Source organism: Pholcus phalangioides, unplaced genomic scaffold (genome assembly GCF_987345545.1).
Source record: "Pholcus phalangioides strain wild (caught in Gottingen) unplaced genomic scaffold, Ppha-v1.0 ptg000015l_1, whole genome shotgun sequence".
NCBI classification, from domain to species: domain Eukaryota; kingdom Metazoa; phylum Arthropoda; class Arachnida; order Araneae; family Pholcidae; genus Pholcus; species Pholcus phalangioides.
Window position 1 is genome coordinate 90,892,176 of NW_028301608.1, and position 25,444 is coordinate 90,917,619.

Below are 25,444 nucleotides of genomic sequence, written 5' to 3' on the forward strand. Positions count from 1 at the left end.
AATAATACTGGAATTATTTCTTTCATACATTCTGAATTTCGCCCATCTGGAATTGCTTTTTTTTAAAATAAATTCGGAACTCTTTCATCGATTCTGAAACAATTTCTTTCATTTATTACGAATTTTCATCAATTATGGAATTATTTCCTGCATTTATTCTGAATTTTCATGATTTTCATTTTCTTCATATTTTTTATTCCCCTCTCTCACAGAAGAAAAAAATCGAGGCTATGAGAGCACCTTTATTATTTTCGCACCGGGCCCCGTGTCTGGTAAGGGCGGTCCTGACTGTACTACAGTAATATGATTTACGCAAACAATTTACACATGTATTTTAGTTTTCATATTATTGCGTACTAGCTACAATATTGCTGGGAGAACTGAAAATGTGAAAAACCATTATACAGGAATAAATTGTTATAAATACATATACTGACAGGATTAAGGAAGACAAACCATTGTAAAGGCATATACATGTCTGAAACGCATTAGTAGAGAACCACGATAACCAAAATAAACATTCCGAAAATGATTGTTGAGGCCCAGGAACCATTGTTGCCCAACAGTTTTTCGCCCATTCGGGCATTTGCCGAGCTCTGACAAACTTTTAAAGTAGCCTATCATTCGAGTCGGGTTCCATTTGTCATATATGCAAAATTTGGCGACGATGGATCTAAAATTATAGATTTGTATGGAAAAATTTGTATTCCTCTTCCAGGACGAACAGCCAACGATCCTGTGGTTTCAATTTTCGTTACCATACTCCGAAGGTTTTTAACATTCATTGGACCTTTTCGAATCCTCTTCCAAGTCCGATATTTCCGTACAGCAGTTACTGCGCAATTGCTGTTTTGGTTAAACAATTTGACCAAGAAAGCGTGATCTCGTAAACTTATCGTCATTGTGAGCAGCAAATACATTGAGAAACAATATCTCCGCGAATATTTCCAAGTTTTATAACAGCTGCTGCGTGACATAACATAAATTTACATGTTTATTACAGGTACTCAAAGTGAAACGCCCTCTGGTGGCGACATGTGCAGCTAATTCCCCCCTCCCCCCCGAAACAAATTCCCATCACTTCATGAAGTCCTCCACAAAATTTCACATTTTTCTGATGACTGGTTTCGCCTGTAGTCTATTTTAAAATAGGGTCTTTTAATTATGGACGCCCTGTATATAGATTTGCAATTCATCCTAATTCAATTTCATTTATTAAGGTTTTGGCACGCTAATGAGATTGTTTCACCTTTTGAAATTTAAAAAAAAATTCATGTGACGACTATCTCTTAACGTTATTCATTTTTTTTTTTCCATTCGATCATTTTCTTCAAATCAATTTTTTTAATAAACGACATAAACTTCTCCTAGAAGCCACCAATTAATACAGGGGTCTTCAACCTTTTAGACACGGTGGGCCAAACCCATGAATCTGCGCGCGGGCCACCAACTCATGTAATTTAGTGACATCTTAATAGAAGGGGCCAATGGAGCCCCGAGTTAAACAGGGACAAAAATAGTTTGAGACTTTTATTTATTCTGCAGTTATTTCTCTTTTATTAATTATCAAAATTTCGATAGTTTCTTAAATATTTTTTCACTAATTCTGAAAAAGTTTTTGATTAATTACTGATTAAATTAATTAATTCCGAAGTTAATTTTAATTTGAAATCACTTTAATGTATTCTTTAACTATTTATTTCGGTAGTTTTGAAATTATTTTCCTTCTGAATATATACACAGACGTGACCGCTGACTGCCCCGAGAGGCCATCTTGGGGATGGTTTGCATGTCTGGATAGTTCTGAATATACGGTATAGCTTGAAACTATTTCTTTCAATAATCATGCAATTACCCTTTTACTGATTGTAAAAAAATAATTTCTATCAGAAACTGCTAAATGATTTATAAGTTAATTTTTTCACTAATTCTGTAATTATTTGGTTTTAAATTTTTTTTTAATTACTTCTTTCAGCAACTCTGAATTTTTCTCAATTCTGGAGTTATTTTTCTGTCATTTATTCTAGAAATATATATTTCATTTATTCTAGAAATATACATTTCATTTATTCTAGAAATATATATTTCATTTATTCTAGAAATATATATTTCATTTATTCTAGAAATATATATTTCATTTATTCTAGAAATATATATTTCATTTATTCTAGAATTACACCTTTCATTTATTCTAGAATTACACCTTTCATTTATTCTAGAATTACACCTTTCATTTATTCTAGAATTACACCTTTCATTAATTCTGAAATTATTTCCTTCATTAATTCTAGAATCAATCGTTTTTCAATGTTTTCAACCATTGTCTGAAAATGATGGGCGAGCAACGACAAAAATCTTCGAGGGCCAAATGTGGCCCGGGGATTATACGTTAAAGACCCTTATATTAACAGAACTAATTCTACTCACCTCTCTGAAAGACCGCATTTTCTGTGAGGAACAAAGAATTGGGGGGGGGGGGGGGAATAAATTTAGAAAGATTTCACTGAGCTGAATTTACCCAAAAATTACTTCGGCCCCGGGTCGTGCGAAAATGTAATGTTAACAATGTGGGTGAGTCCTTATATAATTCCGGTACATGATTCATAATTTAAATTAAAATCATGAAAAAATAATATTTCATTTTAATTCATTTATAGTTTCTATTAATTATAAAGTTTGACAGATAAATATATAATTCATGTGATTATATAGTTTTGATTTTGAAAAAAAGTCTTCTTACCAGATAAAGAAAAGATTTACCCGAATATAGTGAAATCTCTTTACAACGATGAATCCCTCTTCAACGATATTCTTTGAGGAGATTTCGAAGCTGCCAAAACGATGTTTTTTTATACTTCGCTCAAAATCACTTTCAATATATTTTTAAATTTTTCACCAGTTTTTGTTGTATCGGGGGGTGTCGGCGTCGGTATTTCGCACTACCTATCCTTTGAAAGTGTTAATGAAGTTGCCGTGAAGCTACTTTTTTGTGTAGTACACAAAAGTGTTGTACAGGAAACTACTTCACAGGTGAAACAACTAACTCAATTTTATTCATCGAGTGATCAATTACAATTTTTTTGCAGTGAATACTCTCATAAATGCATTTTATGGTGGTACTCACAGCGCCAATTCAAAAGAGATGTCAATGACAGCTTGAATTTGGTGGAGACTGATGATAATGATACCTCTCGATATAACGATATAACAGGGCCGTAACTAGGCTGGGGCAAACAGGTCACTGCCCCTGGTCCCCAGAGCTGAATGGGGCCCCCACAAAAGTTTACACTTGTTTTGCATAATAATAACCCTTTCAAGAGGGGCCCCAAGGAAAAGTCTGCCCCGGGGTCCCGAGAAGGCACACTATGGCCCTGCGATTAGAACCTCTATACAACGATATTTTTTCCTAGGTCTGGAAAGTATCGTTAAATTGAGTATCGTTAAATTGTGTCTAATAACATCGGTATTTCGCACTCTCTATCTAACAATTATACTATTGTTTATGCTATACAACTATTATACAATACAGTAATAACCACCGCTATAATCAGATAATATTTAACATATTAAAATGTGGGTTTTCTGTCATTTACAGTAAATTCTTGAGTTAAAATATATTGTTACAATATATAACTCGCTGTGAAAGAAAACTTCTATGGAGGGAGGGTCATCTCCAAACAAAGCCAATTTTTATGGATCTGGAATTTTTCCCTGTAGAATAATTCACCTCTATTAAGAGACCACCTCTCTGAAGAGGACTTTTTCTTTGTGAAAAATAAAGGGGTTGCAGCTTCTCTTGAGAGGTTTTAATGAATTTTCAATCATTATATTTTTTATAGTTCACGCGTAACAACTATGTAATTTTTAAAAAATAAATTAATAACTTCTTGCACGATGTAATCCAAAACCCCTTTTTTTTTCAAGGTCTGCAAATGACACGCCTTCACGCACAAAAGCCTCATCGAGAGTTATCATTTTTTCCTCGTAGACATTATCGAAGATTCTATTGATCAGTTACGAGGGATGAATTGAAAGCACGAGGGGTCCCTTTAAATAATCATTTTCATAAATTAGTCAGTCAAAATAATAAAAAGTGAGAAATTTTACACCTTACTTATATAATTTTGTCCCATCGGGTTTTAAACAGCATTACACGTGCAAAGATGATGTTTACTGCAGATGCGACGTTTCAATAAGTTCATTGGCGCCTCAATTTTCTTCTCTCGACATTACTTTATGTGAGAAAAGAAGCGCATATCGCTACGGAAACCGGTTTCCGCGTCCAAATTATCGGGACGGCTGAGACTACGTTTTCTCAGAGAGGGATGATAACAAATTTAATATTTTTACGGCGGAGGTCATTCGGATGTAAGGGGGGGGAACTAGCCATTCATTTAAATAAGAAACAAAGAAAATAAATCTCTTCAGGGCCGGATTTAGGCAGATGCGAAGGGCATCATGGGCCCTGGGCCAAGTGATTTTTTGCTGAAGCTCAGCAGAAAAATTCTCGGAAATTTCAACCGTATCTAGTTTTGTGAAGCACCTCTTATCTTGAGGCCCCCGTGCCGTGCCACGACCTCCTATATAACCTATCTTATCTAGGTGGTCGTGCCCATGTCTTAAGATACTGGCGAAGGGTGCGGCAGCGCCGGACCATTAAATGTTAGGAAGCCGCAAAACAGAATGAAATACTTTTGATAACATTTTGACTAAAATTTGATAAACCATTTTAACACAGTAATTACTTTAAAATTCTGTCGGAAACCTCTGAAATACAGGCATCGAACCCTCTGTGATCTAGGGGTTTTCACAGAACCCTCCTCTTCTCCCAAGAAGTAGCTGGTGGATCTAGACGCTAAGAAAAGGATGCTGGTGGATCTAGACGCTAAGAGAAGGATGCTGGTGGATCTATTGCCCCATGCGTTGGACCAGTGGATGAGCTAAATTCTTTTTTAAATTATTCAAAATTGCACGAGGGAGGGATAAAGCATTCTTCTATAAAGGTTCTCTAGAGTTCTAGACCAACCTTCAAGTGTCTGGGACACGGCCCCCGCAAATGTGGAGCTGATAGAGCTCTAAAATACAAATACAAATACAACACCACAACAGGCAAAATGCCCAACGAGGTGGCTGATAAAAAGATGCCCATAAAAATATGGTTGTCATATGTTTTTTTTCACGTTATAAATAATGGCCAGTGGGCCCGAAAAAAGGCTCTGCTCCAGGTTGTGCGGGCCATGATCTGGGGGGGGGGCACTATTATCCAAATTTATCGTCGAGGGTTTTGTTCATGTCCATGAAATATAGCGGTTCAATATTCATTCTCTGCAATGTAAATGTAAACTAGGCGTGCACCAGGGTGTTCATGCACATTGAAAGATTGGGAAACACCGTTTTAGGAGGCCGCTAAATACTTGAGCCTGTCTCTGAGTATGCACAATATTTTTAACATCAGGGGAGACAAAAAGATGAGGTTATCCACCTTTGCATGGCCGGCGGGACCATCAACTGCTACTATTTATAACCATACATACGGCTGGTAAACATTCTTCGGAGGATTTCAAACTAATTGGTAGATGTCGGAATGTGTTGTGTATTTGCATGGCCCAAACGTATGCATGTTGTCCGAGTTATTTTGTTTTCATGTTATACTAGTGCTGCCATCTGTATTGCATATTTTGAAATGAAAACGGCAAGTGCCAGCACTTCCATTTAACAAAAGTATCGTGTTTAAGGACTGCGAAGAGACTTTTTCAAATCGAGAGACCATCTGGCGTTCATGCTTTGAAGTTGGAAAACCGCAGGACGACAAACTTCTTTTGAGTCCATCTGAACAAATTAAATTGATTAATAATGAGATATTCAATCTTTTTTTTTTGAAGTTGAAAATAGTCCCTCATATTAAAAGTTTATTTTTACTGAGCTCAGAGCAGGCTAATTACAGTGGAACCATGGCACCCACCGTTGTGGGGGCCACATGGGCCCAGGACAATTACCATCACTTTTTTGTTCTTCCTGCTACAAATTCACTATAGAAGGGGCCCATGAGAAGTCTGGCTTGCAGACCGCCGAAGATTCCAGCCTTCCAGGAAGTAGGTGCCATGAGCGGAACCTCGATACCCCAAGGGCATTGAGAAACCTGTTGACCTAAGTTGATATCAAATTAACAAGGTTTTATTTCATTTCACCTTTAACAATTTTCAAAAATTGTTTATGTATGTATATGTGCCTGTAGATCGTTGAACAATTCTACACATTTCATCTACAAATTCATAAAATATTTTGATCTGCAACTCTCCATGGAAAGTTTTAGTATTAAAAATAATCCAGAATAAGTGAGAAAAGTATATTTTGACTGCCAGATGTTATTTTTGAATGAGTGGTGCAAATAGTCCAAAAAATAGCTTTTCTTCTCTCACTTAATATATTTCGATTCAGCTTCCTTGATTATCACTCGCTCAAAAAAATTTTCAGAAATCATTAACATCTGGGACTTCCATGGTCCATGGCTTGAGTTTTCAGATTCCAAACCGAAAAGTAACCTGGCCCAAAGATATCAATCGACAAATAGCAGAAGCAATAGCACATAAAATTTTTAAACGAGAGCAATGTCATAAAATTTCTCCAACTGATCACAACGTGGTTAATTTCTGAAAATTAGTTGTGATAATGCAATACAAATCATAGTAAACTTAAGTGGGATGTGTTTGCCACGTGCCATTTCCCCCTCCCCCCCCCCCCACCACTGAAACAATAGATGTTGAGTAACTGGGATAGTCGAGTTATACGCGCATCAAGTTTACACTGTATAAAGGAGTCCTTCCCAGACTTTGGTAAAAATATAGGAATTCAACGAGGATGTGTTCTTTACATTGGGAAACCCCCCTGACCCTCAGAAAATGTACTATTTACCATCCAGTAATCAGGCCCAGAACCTCCTTCTGATCAAAATATCTTGATTTGGACTCTTCATAGTTGCTACTGCTATGAATGCTAAGAGGCCACTGGCAACAATTGTAAAGTCGAATGAAAAAAATGTGATTGTGGTTTTGATTTTTAAATCCTCAAACTATTTTTGAAATAAGAAAATTATAAACCATTTCCATTCATTGTGACAGGTAAGGGGAAAAAAACCTGTTTGTGCATGAATTAGATTTCCTCAATTTTTAAGGATTCTCATTTATCTCAGGAACTTAATTGTATATCACACAATATCACTAAATTTCATTTGCACACTACGATTATGATCAACGGATAAAACCTTTTCTGTGTGGCCATATAAATATTACAATACTGTACAACAAAAACATGTTTAATGATCTCAAACGTCGAAAACCAGTTTATTTACAAGTAGAATGTTCAGCGCATATTCATCCACATCATTTAACCTTGAATTTCTTTTTCTTTCCAATTCTATTTTTGACACCTTTCGATTCCTCTGTATCATCTTCTTCGTCAGCACCTTTCCGCTTTTTACCTTTCTTGCTTTTCTCTTCAAGTTCTTTCATTTCCTATAAAAAATATACATCAATGAAATTCATTAAAAAGTATCAGAATGGTATAGACACCTACAATCACAAAGAAAAAAAATATATTTTCCTCAAAATCAAAAGAAAAAAAAACTCATCAACCACAAAACAGAATGTAAGATCAACACATGTATCGACTCTCAGATTAACCTGCCAAGAAGACAATCCATTTTTGACGAATTTGATCTTCTATTTGTTGGCTAAAAAACAGGGATTTTCTAACTTATGCCCCCCCCCCCCCCCGGAGGAATTACAATAAAATTTTGAGTACCTCATCGATTGTCAAAATTGATGACTGCATACACAGTTGAACCCTGATAAGTTTTTCTAAATTATTTATCATAAAAGTATCATAAAATCAGTTAAATACATCATTAACTGGACAATACAATACTGGACGGAACATTCCGTCTCTTGTCTGCAATTCCCGAGGTGATTGTGTGTCACTGATAATGGCCATCATATTATTGCCATCCAAAAATTCTGACATTCAAATGTTTTAATACTGTGGAAATATGTAAATGAGTTGTTTTTTATTGTTATATATACACATCTTGTGACTGAAAATTGTGCTCATATTCCTTTTTGTCTTTATCTCTGTACCTGCATTACATTTGCCCGGGAAATTAATCTAATATGAATCCTAATACTTAATAGTCTGTGCTGAGACACATCTGGAAATTCAGATATTTTTAATTGAGAACTGAAATCATATTTAAGCTTGTTGTGGAGATGCGATCATGATACAGCGATGATGCTGGGATAGTAGTCCAGCAAAGATATGGCAATCGTGATCTAACAATGTTACAGCTCTTGTGCGGTACGACATCCATGTCAATGCTTGAAGGATTCACCATTTTCACTGCTGGAAATCTCAACCTCTGAAAAACTATATATGTATGGTTCTGAAATTTGGTGAGATAACTTGAAAATATTCACAAACTCTATTCCACTGATTTATGTAACTGACCTTAACTTGTAAGTGGATTATTTGATCATTTTCTGCACACGAGGGCTAATTAGACTCACTCTCTCTGTGGGACCTACAATTTATTGCCGATTCCAAATGGCAAGCCGGTTTTTTATACTCCCTGTGGTAGCAATTTTTGCAAGTGTATTATGATTCTTGAAAGGTATGTTAAGCCCGAAATTAGCATTGCTTCATATGAATAAATGAATTGTGATAGAAAAATTGTGTTGTTTTTTATTTTGTCGTCTGCAAATGTGGGATATCAAAATCAGGGTTCATACTCATTTTTGCAAAAAAATTTCCCTGACTTTTCCAGGTTTTCCAGTCAAATTTTCAAAAAACTCCAGGTATTTTTTTAAATCAAAAAATTCATATAAATTAATAAAGACTTACAAAAAATTATCAAATTGTTTATATTAATTATAAAATTGATAATTTTAATTACAATATCATAATGACATCATAATCATAGATTTTTTTTACACGTATTTATGCTTTTCAAATATGCCTGATGGATAAGAAAAATGGAAAGCAATTAAGAAATGAAAGATTTCCCTTTTCTGCAATTTCAATGCCCACAAGATTTAAGCCTTTACAGTTGATTCCTTTGTGACATAATTAATCAAAGATGTAGTTAGTTTCACTGCATCGAAATTCTTTACAGTTTGCTTGCACTCGCGTAAGACTAGAACAGAGAAGTTTAGCAATCGGGGGGGGGGGGGGGTGTTGTTCACTGAACTCCTCTGATTTCACATGCTTGGCATGGTTCTGGATAACTAATCTGCCCATGTTGCGAGTTTTGCAGCAAAGCTTACACCACAATGCAGGTCATTTTTGACTGCTTTGATCCAATCAGCCTACTGACGATTCAGGTTTTTATCCACCCACACAAGTTTTCTTACAACTCATTGTGTTTGAATAAAAATACCCATGTGGAAAATCAAAATATACACATGCGTCATCCCCCATTGCTAACTGAAGTCAACTTACAAAATCATCGCAACTGAGCTTTGTACCCATGGCTTTCTACGATGCACAGTCATGATGTTTATGGAAGCACTAGAAAGAGTTACAATAAAGTCGTAGCAATACACTTTTCCAAGCAAACTTACGAAATCCTCGTTCCTCTTTGGCAGTACCTATAGTTTTTGTGATATTTTACGGATTATCAATATTTACGATGTTAGAATTCCTTTTTTTTTTACCCCGATGGGAATTTTTTTCTCTTATTATTATTTTATCGATCTTTTATCCCGATCAGATGACAATCATGACGATTTTCCAGGTCATTGTCTGAAATTTCCAGGTTTTAAAACAAAAATGGGCCATTTTCCTTGATTTCGCAAACTTTTTTTAGTAAAAAAAAATTCCCCTGAATTTTCCAGGTTTCCCTGACCCGTATGAACCCTGAAAATGTAGAAAATCCAGGGATGTATTGAACCAGTACAAATTTTATCAAATTCTGTTGAAATTGTCATTTTTGTTTTCATTAACCGAAAAACACTCTTTCTTTTCAGATAACCCAACATTCTTTGCTTGTAAAGACAGTGCATACAACTGCAAAGTAAATACAACCTCTAACAATAAAGTTCGGTGAATGAAGTCGGAACGGCCGATCTGGCAACACTGGCGAAGCAAAACGCTGCACATGCGTAGCGGCAGGTGTTGACCATCTGCCACCACCGTTGTTCAATTGAGCGTCGTTTGTATTCCGTTGTAAGACTTGTTTTACAAAGTGCTTGTTCAGTGCGTTGGTTCTTAACTGAGAACAGGAAAATGAGCGAACAAAAGATCAATTTAAAGTTTTGTTTTAAGCTTGGCAAGACACCGTAAGAATTCACGCGATGCTGGTACGTGTTTATGAAGATCAAGCACTGTCCATGAAGGTCAGAGCAGAAAAATCATGCATCAAAACGATGCTAATCACCTTTTTTGATAGTCAAAGCATTATCCACAAGGAATTTATACCTGAGGGAACGACAATGAATGCTGCAAGGTACATTGAAATTTTGACCCATTTCATGAAACGTCTACGCAGGGTACGACCTCAGTACGCACAACAAGGTTCATGGTTTCTTGTTCACGACAATGCTCGCCCTCACACAGCCAATATCGTCAAACAGTTCCTGGCAAAAAAGGGGGTGGTGAAAATTGAACATCCACCATACTCGCCAGATCTCAATCCTCCAGACTTCTTCCTATTCCCACGATGCAAACTAGCTTTGAAAGGAAAGAGATTTGACAATATTCCTGACATCCATCGAAATATGACGAGGCTTTTGAACTCCATCCCAAAAGAAGACTTCTTGCAAAGTTTCCAGGACATGTATAGGAGATCTCAGCGGTGCATAGTAATGGGAGGTGACTATTTCGAAGGACAGTAAGGTAACTTTCGTTAACATTTCATCTACGTTAATGTTACGGGACTATTCACCGAACTTTATTGTCAGAGGTTGTATATTTCTTTAATAAAATCTAAACATGCAGACCACAATGTTTCACGGTGTTCGTATTCAATTTCACCACTGAAACCTTCCCTTGCACAATCTAAATGCCTTTATTATCTCCTTTACTCAAAAAGGAAGAGATTTCCTCCCCCCTTTTTTTGTCTCTAAAGAGCTGAAGGTTGAATTCCAGGAAGTCATATCTTCAGATTGTGGTTTTAAGTGACAAGAAGGGGAAAAAAAATGAAGGATAGTTCGAAAAAATTTGTTATATCAAGAGTTTTCATTCGTTAAATAGGGGCTTGACCTTTATTTTTGTCAGAATTTCAGAAAAAAAATATGTTGAATAAGGTAATTCGCTGAATATCAAAATTTGTTATATAAGGGTCGACTTTTTTTTTTTTTTGTAATATATTTCTAACAATATAGAAATATATTATCATCTTACCAATTTTGCATAACGCTGTGCATCAGTTACTCTTTCCATGAGCATCATAACCTGTTCTTGTTCTGTCTTGTACAGAGGTAACTTTTTGCCAATCAAGAACTCTATTCTTTGATACAGCTCCACATCATACCTATACCAATATAAAAATAATCAGATTGTGCAAATCTCACATACACACACACCATCAGCTCTCATAATCAACTTTTTTTGAGGTAGCTTATCAGTTAGAAATTCCCTGGAATATGGACTAAGCCAGCATTCAGTTGCCCCGCACCCCCATAATCTCAAAACTCTTTTATCACCATACACAATCTGAAATATGCAATAATTAGTAAGTAAAACTATAATTCACTTATTTTTGTGAACTCCTTCAAAAAAGAAGTCAAACTTACTGTGTCACAAATGTGATGGATTTTCCACTTCTTCCTGCTCGAGCAGTTCTCCCAACACGATGAATATAATCTTTTGAATGTGAAGGAATGTCGAAATTGATGACCACATCTACATGAGGAATGTCCAAACCCCTGAAATGATTGATTTCATTAAAGAAAAACTTGCAAAAACATTTTTTTCCCTCAAGCAACTGAAATAATGCTCAAGGTTATCATTAATACAGTTGGCACCACTTACTAGAATCAGGGATAATGCTATCATTCAGGTATTGTTATCACAATTGCAAAGTGTGTAAAGGACCAATATCATAACATGGAAAAAAATTTATTTATAGTTATCAGAACTTCAGTTTGTTATGTACCAAATATGAAACTTGGATGTTGATGAAACATGGAAATTTAAATATAGAAACGTCTGAGACACCAAATGATATACAAAGCATGAAAGACTGGATATTAAGCAGAAATAGATGAAGTTTGGAAAGAAAATTCACATGCCTCTGTGGGGAACCAAACCATTAACCTCTTCAGGCGAGTACTCTACCATTGAGCTAGAGAAAGAAAAAGGGATATTTTCTTCCCTCAGAGCAGTGTTTCTCAGTGTGCATCGCGACTCCTAGGGCCGTTGCCAACTTTGTCAGCAGAGGGTGTCCCAACAAGATAGAGATATTGATTCATGAACCTATTTATGGTTACCTATTATGGTTTAACCTTTGAAGTGGTTCATAAATGTGTGAGCATGCATGATGAAAATATCTGCTTTATAAACCTAAACCAGAGGCCCTCAAACTTTTTCCATCTGCAGTGACCCTTTCCCCTAATCAATGCTTATCTGTGGAGCGGCGGTTCTGACAAAGGTTGGGTGCACAGGGAACCCCTGTGCTAAACTATTCTGGGAAATCACAGACAAACCATGAATTGGGAAAGGAAAGAGCCACAAGTGATAAAATTTTTAGAACCACTGCTGTAGAGCGTATATGTGTACTGAATGGGACTATGCATGTACAACCTCTTGCATGTAGAGAGAAACACACAATGTCACTCTCTGCTGTTCATGAAAAGTACAGGGAATTCCCCCCCCCCCCCACACACACAGTAGGGATGGTACAAATAGTGATTTGACTGAATAGAAAAAGACTGAATATTCGGTTAATGTTAACAGGCTCTAAGGGAAGGAAATGTCAGTCCTCTATAGCTTAATGATAGATGATATCGCTTGGACAGCGAGCGGTTGGCAGTGTGGTTCCCTGCAGAGGCATACAAATTTTCTTTCCAAGCTTCATCCATCTTTGCTTAGTACCCAGTTTTTCAAACTTCGTATGAACAGCATTTCTCTCTACCAACAGATATATTACAAATGATAAAATGTCCATACCTGCTAGCAACATCTGTAGCTATCAGTATTGACCTATTTTTTGACTTGAACTTTGCCAGTGCACCAAGCCGTTTTGCCTGATATAATCAAAAATAAGATTTGAATTAAGAAAAGATTTACAGACATGCTTAACAAAAATATCAAATTAAAAAAAAAATAGGTGTGAACTAAATTCCTTCAAAGCCAACAGCAAATCATAATTTTTAGTGTTTATGGTAATGTGTAGGCTGCAATTTGCTGAGCCCTATTGATTTCTAAGGTTATCCACATTTCCCTAATGCTAGTGTTGAGAGAGAATTATTCTGCGAACTCTTATAAAAGAAAATTATCATAAATATTATATCGCACATACTTGTCATAATTAGTTTTTTTGTAGAATTCATTTTAATCCACGATTCGCAGTAGCGCGCTAGTTTGCACAATTGGCAATTTTACTGCAATTTCAGCAATTGGAAATTTTACTCCCCCTTTGGCATCATATTTCACACTAGTTACTGATTTCCCATGCTTAAAATCCTAATTTCGCATATTTTTCAGAGAAAACATGGTCAGCCTGGGATTGCAAGGACAGAAAGAATATTTGCTTTAGGGATTTTAATAATTCAAGCTAAACACAAATGAGGATTTTTTGGGATTTTTCTATAAAGATAAAAAAAAATTAGAAGAATGTTATTTCTAACTGGTAGATTGCTTTTAGGCTAAAAAATTGGAAAGCTTCCGGGTAAATAGACAAACTTGGCACAGTATTTACTGTTGATGGTTTTACCATCTTGGTAAAAACATATTTTTCCCACGGTTTTTACCACCTTCAAGAAAAAGAATCACTGTTTCTGCCATTATTTAAAATCTTTTTTATCTTTTTCAATTTTTCCTAAAGAAATACATAATTTTTATACAATGTTGTGTTGTGCAAATACAGAATACTAAAATTATTATATTCTTACTAGCATGCATATTGAAGTGCTTATATTGAATATGCTTATTTGATCGTATTCTTATAAATTTTCTTGCCATAAAGCTGGACTTGACAATTCCTGGGCGCCAGGTTGACTAGAATTTCCTTTATGTAATTATTCAATTACAGTCTATGAATGACACAAAATTTTCTGATGTCATGGCAGTGTGCCTTTTAGCAACAGAAGGGGAGGAAAAATTATGCTCAGCTCCTAAGCAATTTGGCTAGCACATAAATATGTTTCTGATTTGTTAAATAGTCTCATATCGTTATCATATGCTCATGGATTAAGACAAAAGTAGGCTATACAGCCTCTAAATTCTAGTAAAAGTATCTGTTTATAAATAGCAAAGGCTGGTTTTTGACTTCGTCACCTGCTGACTATTAGAATTTTGCTGCCCTTCTGTTCCAATTTGATGTTTTGACCACAAAATTACACCAGCCTTTGGTACAGACTGCTTGGGGGGGGGGGGGGGGTGTCCTTCGTAAACACCACCTCTGATAAATACACATTAAAAAAATAATTGCACAAGCTCTTAGTGATAATAAAAAGTGGGCAAAGAACCAAAATCTTGATTACATCATTTATAATAATTAAAATTAGTTTGATAAAAATTGTTTTTCGGGTTCGAAGACCGTCGTCCGTTTGAGTTTGTTCTCAACGTTTCCCCAACACTAGTGGTTGGCATCATCAGGAGAATTGATAAACTGGATCAAAGTCAAGTTTTCCGGAGTCTCAGGTTGTATTTATGCACATAAGTGGCTTGAACTACACTATTGTTTTGTGATTGGTCAGTTGATTCTATGGCTGGCAGCGTATTGTAAACAGTTGTTATGCTGGTAGAACCGGATTGGCCGAGAGATGTGGAGTTATCTGATTGGCTGTTGTCATCATTCTGTTGCTGGGCCTTGAAAGGGAAGGTTCTTGTTCTTCTGAGAGCTGGTGTCCAGGATCTGCTCAATTTCAAAGTTTCTTCTCTTCTATTATAGCTGTTTTTGTGCTTGTATATTTCAATAGCCTCTCTGTAGATTCGTGGGAAGAAGTGGCCAACATTAGCTATTACCTGTGTTTTGCTGAACTGTACACTGTGGTTGTCGTAAAGCGCATGCTCTGCCACTGCCGACTTTTCTGTTTGGCCCATTCTGCAGCATCGTTCGTGCTCTTTTATTCTCGTGGCCACAGATCTTTTTGTGGTTCCAATATATACCTGACCACAGGTGCACGGTATTCGGTAGATCCCCGGTGTTGATAGAGGGTCACAGTGGTCTTTTGCTGATCGTAGCATTTCACATATTTTTATGGTTGGTTTGAAAATGGTCTTTATACGATGTTTTTTCATGACCTTGCTGATTCTTGCCGTCACTCCGGGGATAAAAGGCAGCACAGCTTTTCCAATTGATTGTGACTGCTCATTTTCCGTTGGTGATTCCTTGATGGAGCGTAAGGCTTTCTTGATGTCGTCTTTCGTGTACCCATTAAAGCGGAAAACTGATTTCAAGTGCTCAATCTCTAAAAGAGCACGAACGATGCTGCAGAATGGGCCAAACAGAAAAGTCGGCGGTGGCAGAGCATGCGCTTTACGACAACCACAGTGTACAGTTCAGCAAAACACAGGTAATAGCTAATGTTGACCACTTCTTCCCACGAATCTACAGAGAGGCTATTGAAATATACAAGCACAAAAACAGCTATAATAGAAGAGAAGAAACTTTGAAATTGAGCAGATCCTGGACACCAGCTCTCAGAAGAACAAGAACCTTCCCTTTTAAGGTCCAGCAACAGAATGATGACAACAGCCAATCAGATAACTCCACATCTCTCGGCCAATCCGGTTCTACCAGCATAACAACTGTTTACAATACGCTGCCAGCCATAGAATCAACTGACCAATCACAAAACAATAGTGTAGTTCAAGCCACTTATGTGCATAAATACAACCTGAGACTCCGGAAAACTTGACTTTGATCCAGTTTATCACTTCTCCTGATGATGCCAACCACTAGTGTTGGGGAAACGTTGAGAACAAACTCAAACGGACGACGGTCTTCGAACCCGAAAAAACAATTTTTATCAAATGATGGCCGCGAAAACCTTATCAACTATTAAAATTAGTTTGTAAAAAAAAATTAAGCGACATCAGTATTACCCAATAATAGTTTTTATAGCATGGAAATAGTAGGCAATAGCCTCCCTATCTCTATACTAAAAGTAATATACAGTGAAACCTCAATATAATGTGCTGCAGACCAAGAAATATCGTTGCACAGGAATTTATCATTATATCGAGTGTCGTTGTAACGAGCTTTCACTGTACAATAATCTTATATAATGATCTCCTCTACATCGATATGCTACTCTGGTCCTTTTGATTATCATTATATAGGCTTTTTACTCTAGTGTTTAAGTTATAAATTGTACAAAATGCTAATTATTAGAATTTATGCATACAAAGAGAGGGGGCAAGGAAAAACAATAGGTTTTTACATCAAACCAATTCAAAGTGTGTTGCAAGACTCAAACATTAATCATGTTACAACAGCATCTGTTTAACAATTCTTATTTATCTTTTTTAATTAAGGCTTAATTTTATTTGAATCTTTTTATGATAATTATTTAAACAACTATTAATCATTGGTTAACAAAAAAACTGTTACTCTGCATATTAATGGTCAACACTAAGAGGCTAATTGTATATACATGGTTTTTACTGTGTTTATCACGGTATTTACCAGTAAATACCTCGTTTTTATCATGTCCTGGTAAATGCCCAATCATGTAAATCGGAAGCATTGGTACCTGATTCAGAAAAAAAAATTCTTCTCTAATTTCATTAGACTACATTCAGCACATATTATTTTAATGCCTGCAGCTTGTGCTACACAAACTTATTTAAAATATGCAGAATGGAAACTTTCAACAAAAAAAACCATGCAAGTTGCATTTAAATGTTGCATCTGAAACTAAACCTACCTGGCCTAACTGTCCATGTAATGGTATTGCATGAAACCCAAGATTTCTCAACATCAGAGCTGTCCTCTGGGTATTGGCACAAGTTGCACAAAATACCATGAAAGAATTTCCACTGAGTTCATTCAATATATGAACAAGGTAGACATCCTACAAGAAATAAAAAGATATGAACAAACAGCAAGGACAATGGACATATTATCCCAAATACACAAACATTTAAAGTCTTAATGATTTTAAGATTAAGTGACAACTTTTTTCAGCTCAACAGCTCAATACATCAAATAAATAGACCTTTTATGAATATTATGCAGAGGGATCTCTAATGTAGATATTATAACTCTGAAAGAAAAGTCATCTGATCTCTGACAGGAATCAAACCCAGGTCCTCCCATAAATGAGGCAAGTCTGCTACCATATACACTACTGGAGCTGTGGTGTATATAATAGTAGTGTGCTTGCCTGATTTACAAGAGGACCTGGGTTTGATTCCTAGCAGAGACTAGATGACTTTTCTTTTTCTTAGTTCAACTCAGCATATTATCCAGAAAAGGTTCATTTCCTTTTAAGACTGTTTCTAAGATTACTCAACTATTCTAAAAACCTGAAATGTTAATGTAGATTGTATACAATATTGTTTGTAGTGAATTTACCTGTTCATTTGCCCCATTGATGAAGACTTAAATATTTTAATGTATGATGAAATGGCAAAAGTAAGCTTTTTGATGCCTCATAATCATTTCATATTTATTTTAAAGATAAAATTATTAATAATGCAAAAATACTACCTTGAATTTGAGAGGGATGAACAGATAATGCTGTTGCAGTTTCTCGACAGTCTGGTATTTTTTGGATACTTCCACTCTTACTGGATCGACTAAAGATGCTCTCTGTAACTTTTGAACCTGAAAAATTCATTACAATGTTAAATACTAAAGTTAAAACTACATGAATGATCTTTAGCATGAAATTGGATTCAAGGGAAAAAGGTTCAAATAAGAAAATTGTCTTAACACATGCTGATATTATGAAGTTATAAACCCTCAATTTTTAATTATTTTTTTTGAGCTGGTAATTTTTTTCATAGTTAATGACAAGTATATATAGAAAGCCTGAAAAATCATTTTTAACGCACTGTTTATACAGGGTCTTAAAAAAAAAAGGTATAGAGCCTCAAAAATCACCCATAAAATAAATGACAAATAAGCTTTCAAACTATAGTAATAAAAAAAAAATTGGGTTGCAAAGCTCAAGGTAAAAAATAAATAAATACAAACAAAATATTTTAACAAGTTAACAAAATCATGGACACACATGCTCTGCAACAATCAAAGAGCTGTTGTCATTGATTGGGACATCTACCAACAAATTCAAGATACAAAATGCAAAGAAAATGACCGACCTCAGCTTATGTGTAAAGTCAATTCTGAATTTTTACCTTCAAACTGGCTGCAGTAATGAACGTCTAAAGGACCCTTTGCATACATGCAAAGCTACACATTTAAAAAGCAAGCTACCCAATTAATCTCTCTTTTTTTAAAGTTTGAAGCTAATAAAACGAATTTTCCTGATTAAAACTTTTTACGAATACATTTAAACTGACTTCATGTTCTTAACCGTTTTTTAAAATCGACAAAAAATGATAACTGAAATAATTAGTTTTCAAAAAGTGAAGTAATTAGATTAAAAATCCACCTGACTGATTAAGGGTTAATACTTTTCGATCATTCATACTCCATTGCTAAGAAATATTACAATCGAACAGCAGAGAGAAGGCTGCTGATGACATGTAAAAAAAGCGGATTCATTCTTCAGTAGGGGAAAACAGATTTGGAAAAAAAACTTTCTATGGCAGCTTTTACTCTGCCTTCATGCTAATACTAATTATATATCTGAGTCATTTCTGCCATGAGTGACACATCCTGTTACTTTTTACCTTCAAAAAACGTGCTTTAGAACACTTATTTCAAAACTGCAGTTGTAATAGAGAGAAAATTTCATAAGTAACAACTCAATTCTAAGGAAAGGAATATGATTGACTATGTTCCCAAACTTTTACAAGAGATATTTTTAATCAAATTTTTCAAAAATTTTCAAGAGAGGCCAGGAGAAATTACTTTAGCCTTTTGATTATATATATATATATATAACAATGTCCCAAGTGCAGAAGTGTACATCTGCTGCCACTAGTGTTGTGCTTTGTTATGAACCATCCTGCAAATGGAAATTTAAAGAACTATTTTTAGTGGGAAAGCATAAGCACCTGGGTGGAAGAAGTCCTGTTTGAGATGGCCTTGAGATTTAGGTTATGAGCATTACAGTGGTTAGTTCTAGATGAGGACACTGTTCTCACAGCTGCTTGGCATAGTGAAGGAGAGAATATAACATCAATAATAAACATGTTTGCTAATTAAGTGATAAAAAGCATAAGATTTAATAAATTATTCAACCTTGTGAGTCATTGTAGCCGAGTACAAATATGTGTTGCGTTCTCTAGGTATAGCTTTCAAAATTTTGTCAACTTCTTCGCCGAAATCCATATCCAAAATCCTGTCAGCTTCATCCATGACCTAAAAATTAGAAAGCATAGAGACAGATAACATAGAGCATGCAAAATAAAATTTGATAAACTTACAAAGGGTGACATTTCTAAATAACAAGGAACGACTGAAATATACATATTTCTCAATTTGGTTGTTAATTGTAAAAAAAGGTGTGTATATATATATTATATACACAACTTTTTTTTTTTTTTACAATAAGCAACAAAACTGAGAAGAAATGTCAAAGCTTATCATTTAAGAAAATGTCAATAAAGAAGCTTCATTGTCTCTCATCTGACCTTTTATTGAATAATTAATTATTCTAATTATACAATAAACTGATGGAATATCATTTTATTTAAAATCAGGGCTGCAACTAAATGATTGGTCACCCAGGGCAAGGGTGCACATTTTGGCGTCCCCTTGTAATGTTGAAAGAGAGGTTTCAGAATAAAAATTGCACCCCCTCTGGTCCAGGGCACAAGACCTGCCTGCTCCTCCTAGTTGCGGCACTGTTTAAAATATTGAATGGAATAAATGAAAATTAAACAAAGAAGCATTAACATGAAAACATTAACAAAGAGGTAAAAATATTGCTATGAACCATACAGCCACCTCGTTGGGCAATTTGCCTGTTGTGGCGTTGTATTTGTATTTGAAAATCTGTATAATGCCTAATTTTTTTTTTAATGAAAAACTAGAATGAAAATCTTATATGCATAAGCTTACCAGATATTTTAAAGCTCTCAAATTGAAGCCTTTTGTGTTTTCAAGATGATCTACTAAACGGCCAGGAGTTGCTGAAACAATTTAACACAAATGCAGATTAAGCATAACATATTCATAATTAAATAAGTAGTGTTATATGAAAAACATACTAAGAATGAATATACGATATAAAATTGAAGGTTACCTATGATTACATGTGGTTTTTTTGCCAAATTTAAACACTGTGTCATCATGTCGATTCCACCAACAACGACAGCTTTAAAAAAAATAAAATTTAATGAAAACGAGAATTTAACCACAATTTTTTAATATTGATTTTGATACAAATTTCTAGTAATGCTTCTACATGAAATCATTTGCAGTCGATGTGAATTAAGCGCCAAAACTATTGTTTTGTAACAATACCAGCTGGAAATGGTTGAAACAAAAATAAATTGTGAGAAAACAATTTACTCACCCGTTTTCACTCCAATGGAAGCTCCAAGAGCCTCAAACTGCTCAGATATCTGAAAAGCAAGTTCCCGAGTAGGTGTTAAAACTAAACAGTACAGCCGTTGAGGATTCTTTAGCAGTGACTGCAAGATTGGTAATGCAAATGCTCCAGTTTTCCCGGATCCAGTTTCAGCCAATCCAATAATATCATTGCCTGGAAACCAAAAATGCTTGCAAATTAAAGCTTGTCATATCTTTTAAGTGTGTTTATTTGGTGTGCAGCATGCGACTTACATGTAAACATAGCTACATGCCAGCAAGTATGCCATATAAGTGTACCACATATATTTTAAACTGTATTTCCACAGGTTTGTGTGGGATAGACGCCAACTCAAGATGTTCAGCGACATACTACATAAGTATCAAAGAAAACTATTATAAAGGAAAATAAGGCCGGGATTACCTTATAAAAGTTCTTTTATAAAACTTAAAAATGCAATGAATACGTGTATCAATTACATTTGAGCAAATGTGTTCAAAAGGCATATTGGTTGTTTCCTTCAAGTTTTGTAAAAGACCTTTCATCAAACATTCATAGTGTAATCCTGGTCTAAATCAGAGATCAGAAAATGGAAATGAAAGGAAAGAAACAAAAATTTGATAACATCAAGCTGGATTCGAAAACCAGCTATTTGTGCAGTGCTATCCCGCATGCTACTGCTTAGGCTAAAACACTGTATATCAGCTTTGGCAGTAGCACCCATGCACATTACATCACTTCTCAGCTTAGTCTTCTGCCGTACACCAAATAAACGTATAGTACTGAGTACATATCCACAGCATTTAGAAAAAAAGAAACACTTTGTTTTCACTGAAATTTTTTTCTCCTTTTTTCTGTTTGAAAACGTTACCTCTCAAAGCAACAGGCAAAGCTTCTTGCTGAATGGCAGTGGGTATTTTCCACCCCAACTGTTCGCATGCTTCACACAGCACATCAACGATACCCTATATAGAAAAGAAAAAAGTCAAGACCATTCAGAACAAAAAAGTTTGTATGAAGAAAATGAATCACTTGTAATTACAAGATTCTTGTTATACAGTTTTGCCAAGCAGTTTGGAATTAGCCGCTGCATGTACAGTCGCAAGGAGCTCAAGCATTAAATTGTGAGGCACCACTGTATTAGACTTCCATCAATATTATGTTTTAACTTAATATCCACACATCGCTCATGGGCTGCAATACCACAACTCAAAAATTGTTACTGTTTAGTTAGGAAAAATACTACGAAAAAACCAGAATACAAGGTCTATAATTGTGTTACTCTTTTCCATGTTTTCATCCTGGTTGTAATAGCTTTAGTACTGTGCATATGGCTAAATTTCCCACATCTTGCCATCTGTTTTTATAATCCTAGGAAATAGTCCTTATATCATCTAGTGCTAAAACAGCAAACTATTTCAATGTTTGCTTTTAAGAGATGCCAAATAAAAAGAAAAAATTTACAAATATCTTAATATGAAGGTTGAAAATTAAAATATTGTGAGCTTAGTCAATGATGGTGATCTATATTTATATATTACCTATCTAATACTCTGGTATGCAACTTCGTTGAACTAACTTCACTGACCTTTACTAACACTAATGAAATGAGAAGGAATCGTCTACTCTTACTTCTGTGATACAGCTCGTATCAATTCACGTTGTTGGATTTCATTAAGATGAGACGTGCTTTATTAAGAAGTTCTTTACAAGCAATTTGCTTGGCAAAAATTGTTTTTATTCATATTTATCTCCAGCACTTTTGTCTAATTGAAAGAAAAACAGTGCTGATTCCAGAGGAAAAAAAAAATAGTTTAACATATTTAACATAGGTGTCAATTCTTAGACTTGAAAAATCTGTATTTTATCATGTTATGAAATATTTTGCATCAAAGAAAACATGTCATATAAGGATTTTTGGGGACTACATTAAGTGGCCATATGACCAGTTTTCCCAAATCTTTTTAGTAATAATTGCAACTTTGTTTTCTTTGGCACCACATTTGGTGAAAATTGACACTTTCTGTTCTAATTTTCAATATTTTTCCTGAGAAAGAGTGGTCAGCCTCGAATAGCAAAGACTAAAAGATTTTCTTTTGGGATTCTTCATTCAAATGAAGCACAATTTGAGGATTTTTCTACAAAAATACTAGAATCGGAAGAATCTACTTTTCGACCAGAAGTTATTGATAAGGCTGAAAAATCAGAAGCATTGGCACCTACGATTTCACCTTCGTGAAGTAAGGTAAGATTCTCAGAAATTGCTTCATGAAAGTGAAAGTTGGATTTTAAATTCTTTGCCACTGCCAAAAAAAAATGTCTGAAATTTCACTTCTATAGGGTAGTTTTTTCCATGGCTTTTACTGCGGTCTTTTCCACTATGGCAAGAGTTTGCCAACTTTAACTTGCATTTTTTAGTTGTGCAACCCATCGCTTGGCAATGAGTCATTGTCTGGTGGAAATGTCGAAAACAACTTCTGCATCCGTGAAAATTTCTGGATTGTTAGTCTAATGATAACATTTCACCTATTTCTTCCTTCTTGCGACCAAAGAGGAGAAGGTACTTAAACTTTTTCTTTTAAAACTTGAAGTATTTTGTCAGAGATTACTTTATTCTTTTTTGATTATTGTAGAAAGCAAGTCTTGGCCATTAGTTTTCCCAGGTTTTCTTTAACAAGGTATCAGTCGCATTTTCCAGTGTTTCCACAGGCCAGTATATGACATTTTTCACTTTTCTTTCTTTTGAGAATGGAAAGGGATTCATTCTTATCTTCAATGAGATATTGAACCAACATTTTTTGTACACTTGTTCGATGTTTCTTATCGCCCCTTGGTCCATTGGCTGAAGTAAAGACGTAACATTTAAGAATTAAAAAATCACTTTCATTTCCACACAATCGAACAGGTCCCGGTCACAATTAGTTCAGATTAGCGGAGCTCTCCTGTATATAAAGATAGCATGTTAGCTTGAAAAGCATTAGTCGCCAAACCATAGAACCATAAATCTCCCACCCAAAGAACCATAGTAATCAGTTTTTAACTGAACATAATTGCCAAATTTGGCGCAACGCCGCTAACAGAATCTTAGCCTCTCAATGAGTGGATATGTTTAAAAAATACACTGGAACAAACACTTTTTTTTCCCCAATAGTTAAAAACGTAGAATGCCCATCCCTCACACCTTTGACGAGCGCCCAGGTCATATGTTTTACGGAAGGGGGGGGGCCCAATTTAGTGAATTTATAGCGTGAAAAAAGCAAACAAATAAGAATCGTCCCATGCCCTATCAGACCCACATGTTACCTAGTCTTGACTTCAACGCGAAGAAATTATTTTAATAGAAACAGACAAACTAAAGAAAATCAAGCGAGGCTTTTAACGAGTAATGTTAGTTTCTCATTCAATGACATAAATTTTTTAATTAAAATTGTTAAATTACGAACCAGAGATTTGAAAGTAAGATCTTCATTACAACCAGGCTCATTTTCGCTGGGCGCTTCCATCTTGAATCAAAGCTGCATTCTTGGCCAAGCAGCTTTGTTTTGGATAAGGATAAGGATGTCTTTGTAACGGCTAGCACCGCAACACCGGTGTCTCTTCTTATCGTAGTAAATTTCTTTTGCAATGCCACTGCATTAGCAGTGCTTTCCTGTCATTCACGATTTTTTCCTTGTCAGATGGTCTTTTTACGTTTAGACCGAGTCTGAAAGCAACACTTCCATCTACATCTGGAGGCTCGTGTAGGTACATTTTACAGCGTGACAATTCAGGACAGTGTAATAGGATGTGTTCTATGGTTTCCTCGTTCATCCTGCAAAGAGGGCATGTAGCGTCCATGTTCACAGTGAACTTAGCAAGACGGTGGTTTGTCTCCAGTGAGCGAGTTCGAGCTTTGAAGAAGAGTGTTGATGGAAGAGATCCATCATACGCGCTCTCCCAGGAATAGGCTAACTTCCTGCAATGGTAGTTCAATGATGATTTCTTTAGTACTTCTTGCCTCCACAATTCGTGGGCTTTCTTGCGAATCGATGTTTTAATTGCTCGACTTGGTTGCTGGATGCTTAGTAGCACTGGCGTGTTAAGATACTTTTTACCGAGGAAATTGGTCCAACGCCACCAGGATGTACTTTGGAGGCAATGAAAAGAGTAGATGAAGAGTTTTTTCACCACTCTACGATCATCCAGTGACCAAAGTCGGGCGACGTATGATAGTTTTGATCTTGCTTCCCTTGCTTCAAAGGTGGAGATACCAACTTCAACCTGAATTGCGCACGTTGCTGCGAGTGAGGTCGCTCCGAGGGCGAATCTACAAACCGAGGTCTGAGCAGCTTCCAGAGCCCTTCTGGTTGTTTGGTCCAAGACCAGAACTGCATCTGCACAAGAAAGAGATGGTACCGCCACGGCCTTCCATAAAAGTCTGGCAACCTCATATCTGTTGTAGGAGTAGAGTGCTCTACTTTTGATGAGCCCCTGGAATTTTAAAGCTTTTGTGGTCAGATCCCGGTTGTGGGTCTTCCATATTCCCGGGCCAGCACTGATCTTGACTCCAAGATATTTATATTCATTGCAGGGATCTACAGTGATGTCGCCAAGGTGGAAGGTTGTTTCATTGGATCTGG

General features: G+C 35.7%; 2 protein-coding genes across 3 annotated transcripts in view; both read right to left on the minus strand.

The window, feature by feature from the left end:
• The window catches only part of LOC149077025 (diacylglycerol lipase-beta-like), a 35,605-nt gene extending 31,383 nt beyond the window's left edge, over nt 1-4,222 (minus strand). The window contains exon 1 of one of the 2 annotated variants that reach the window (XM_089244756.1): nt 4,115-4,222. The gene's annotated coding sequence lies outside the window, so the exon portion shown is untranslated. Of the gene's footprint in view, nt 1-4,109 lie in introns of both variants that reach the window. The other variant, XM_089244758.1, reaches the window with a different exon arrangement.
• Nucleotides 4,223-7,294: 3,072 nt separating this feature from the next.
• pths (probable ATP-dependent RNA helicase DDX47) lies at nt 7,295-24,354 on the minus strand. Its single transcript, XM_089244759.1, has 12 exons — nt 24,269-24,354; nt 21,697-21,790; nt 20,811-20,999; nt 20,538-20,609; nt 20,354-20,424; nt 19,532-19,651; nt 17,870-17,986; nt 17,085-17,231; nt 13,159-13,235; nt 11,784-11,915; nt 11,392-11,521; nt 7,295-7,511 (listed from the first exon to the last, which is right to left on the minus strand). Exons 1-12 carry the CDS (start codon nt 24,326-24,328, stop codon nt 7,380-7,382), a joined length of 1,341 nt encoding a protein of 446 aa, XP_089100885.1. The 5' UTR covers nt 24,329-24,354; the 3' UTR covers nt 7,295-7,379.
• Between the last annotated feature and the right edge of the window lie 1,090 nt (nt 24,355-25,444).

Excerpts from the sequence above, each read along its gene's own strand:
- pths (XM_089244759.1), bottom strand. The coding sequence starts at position 24,328 with ATGGAAGCGCCCAGCGAAAATGAGCCTGGTTGTAATGAAGATCTTACT. Across the intron at positions 17,232-17,869 it reads TCATCCCTCTCAAATTCAAG|GATGTCTACCTTGTTCATAT; the intron begins GTAGTATTTTTG and ends TATTTCTTGTAG. Across the intron at positions 11,522-11,783 it reads TCCATCACATTTGTGACACA|GTATGATGTGGAGCTGTATC; the intron begins GTAAGTTTGACT and ends ATATTGGTATAG.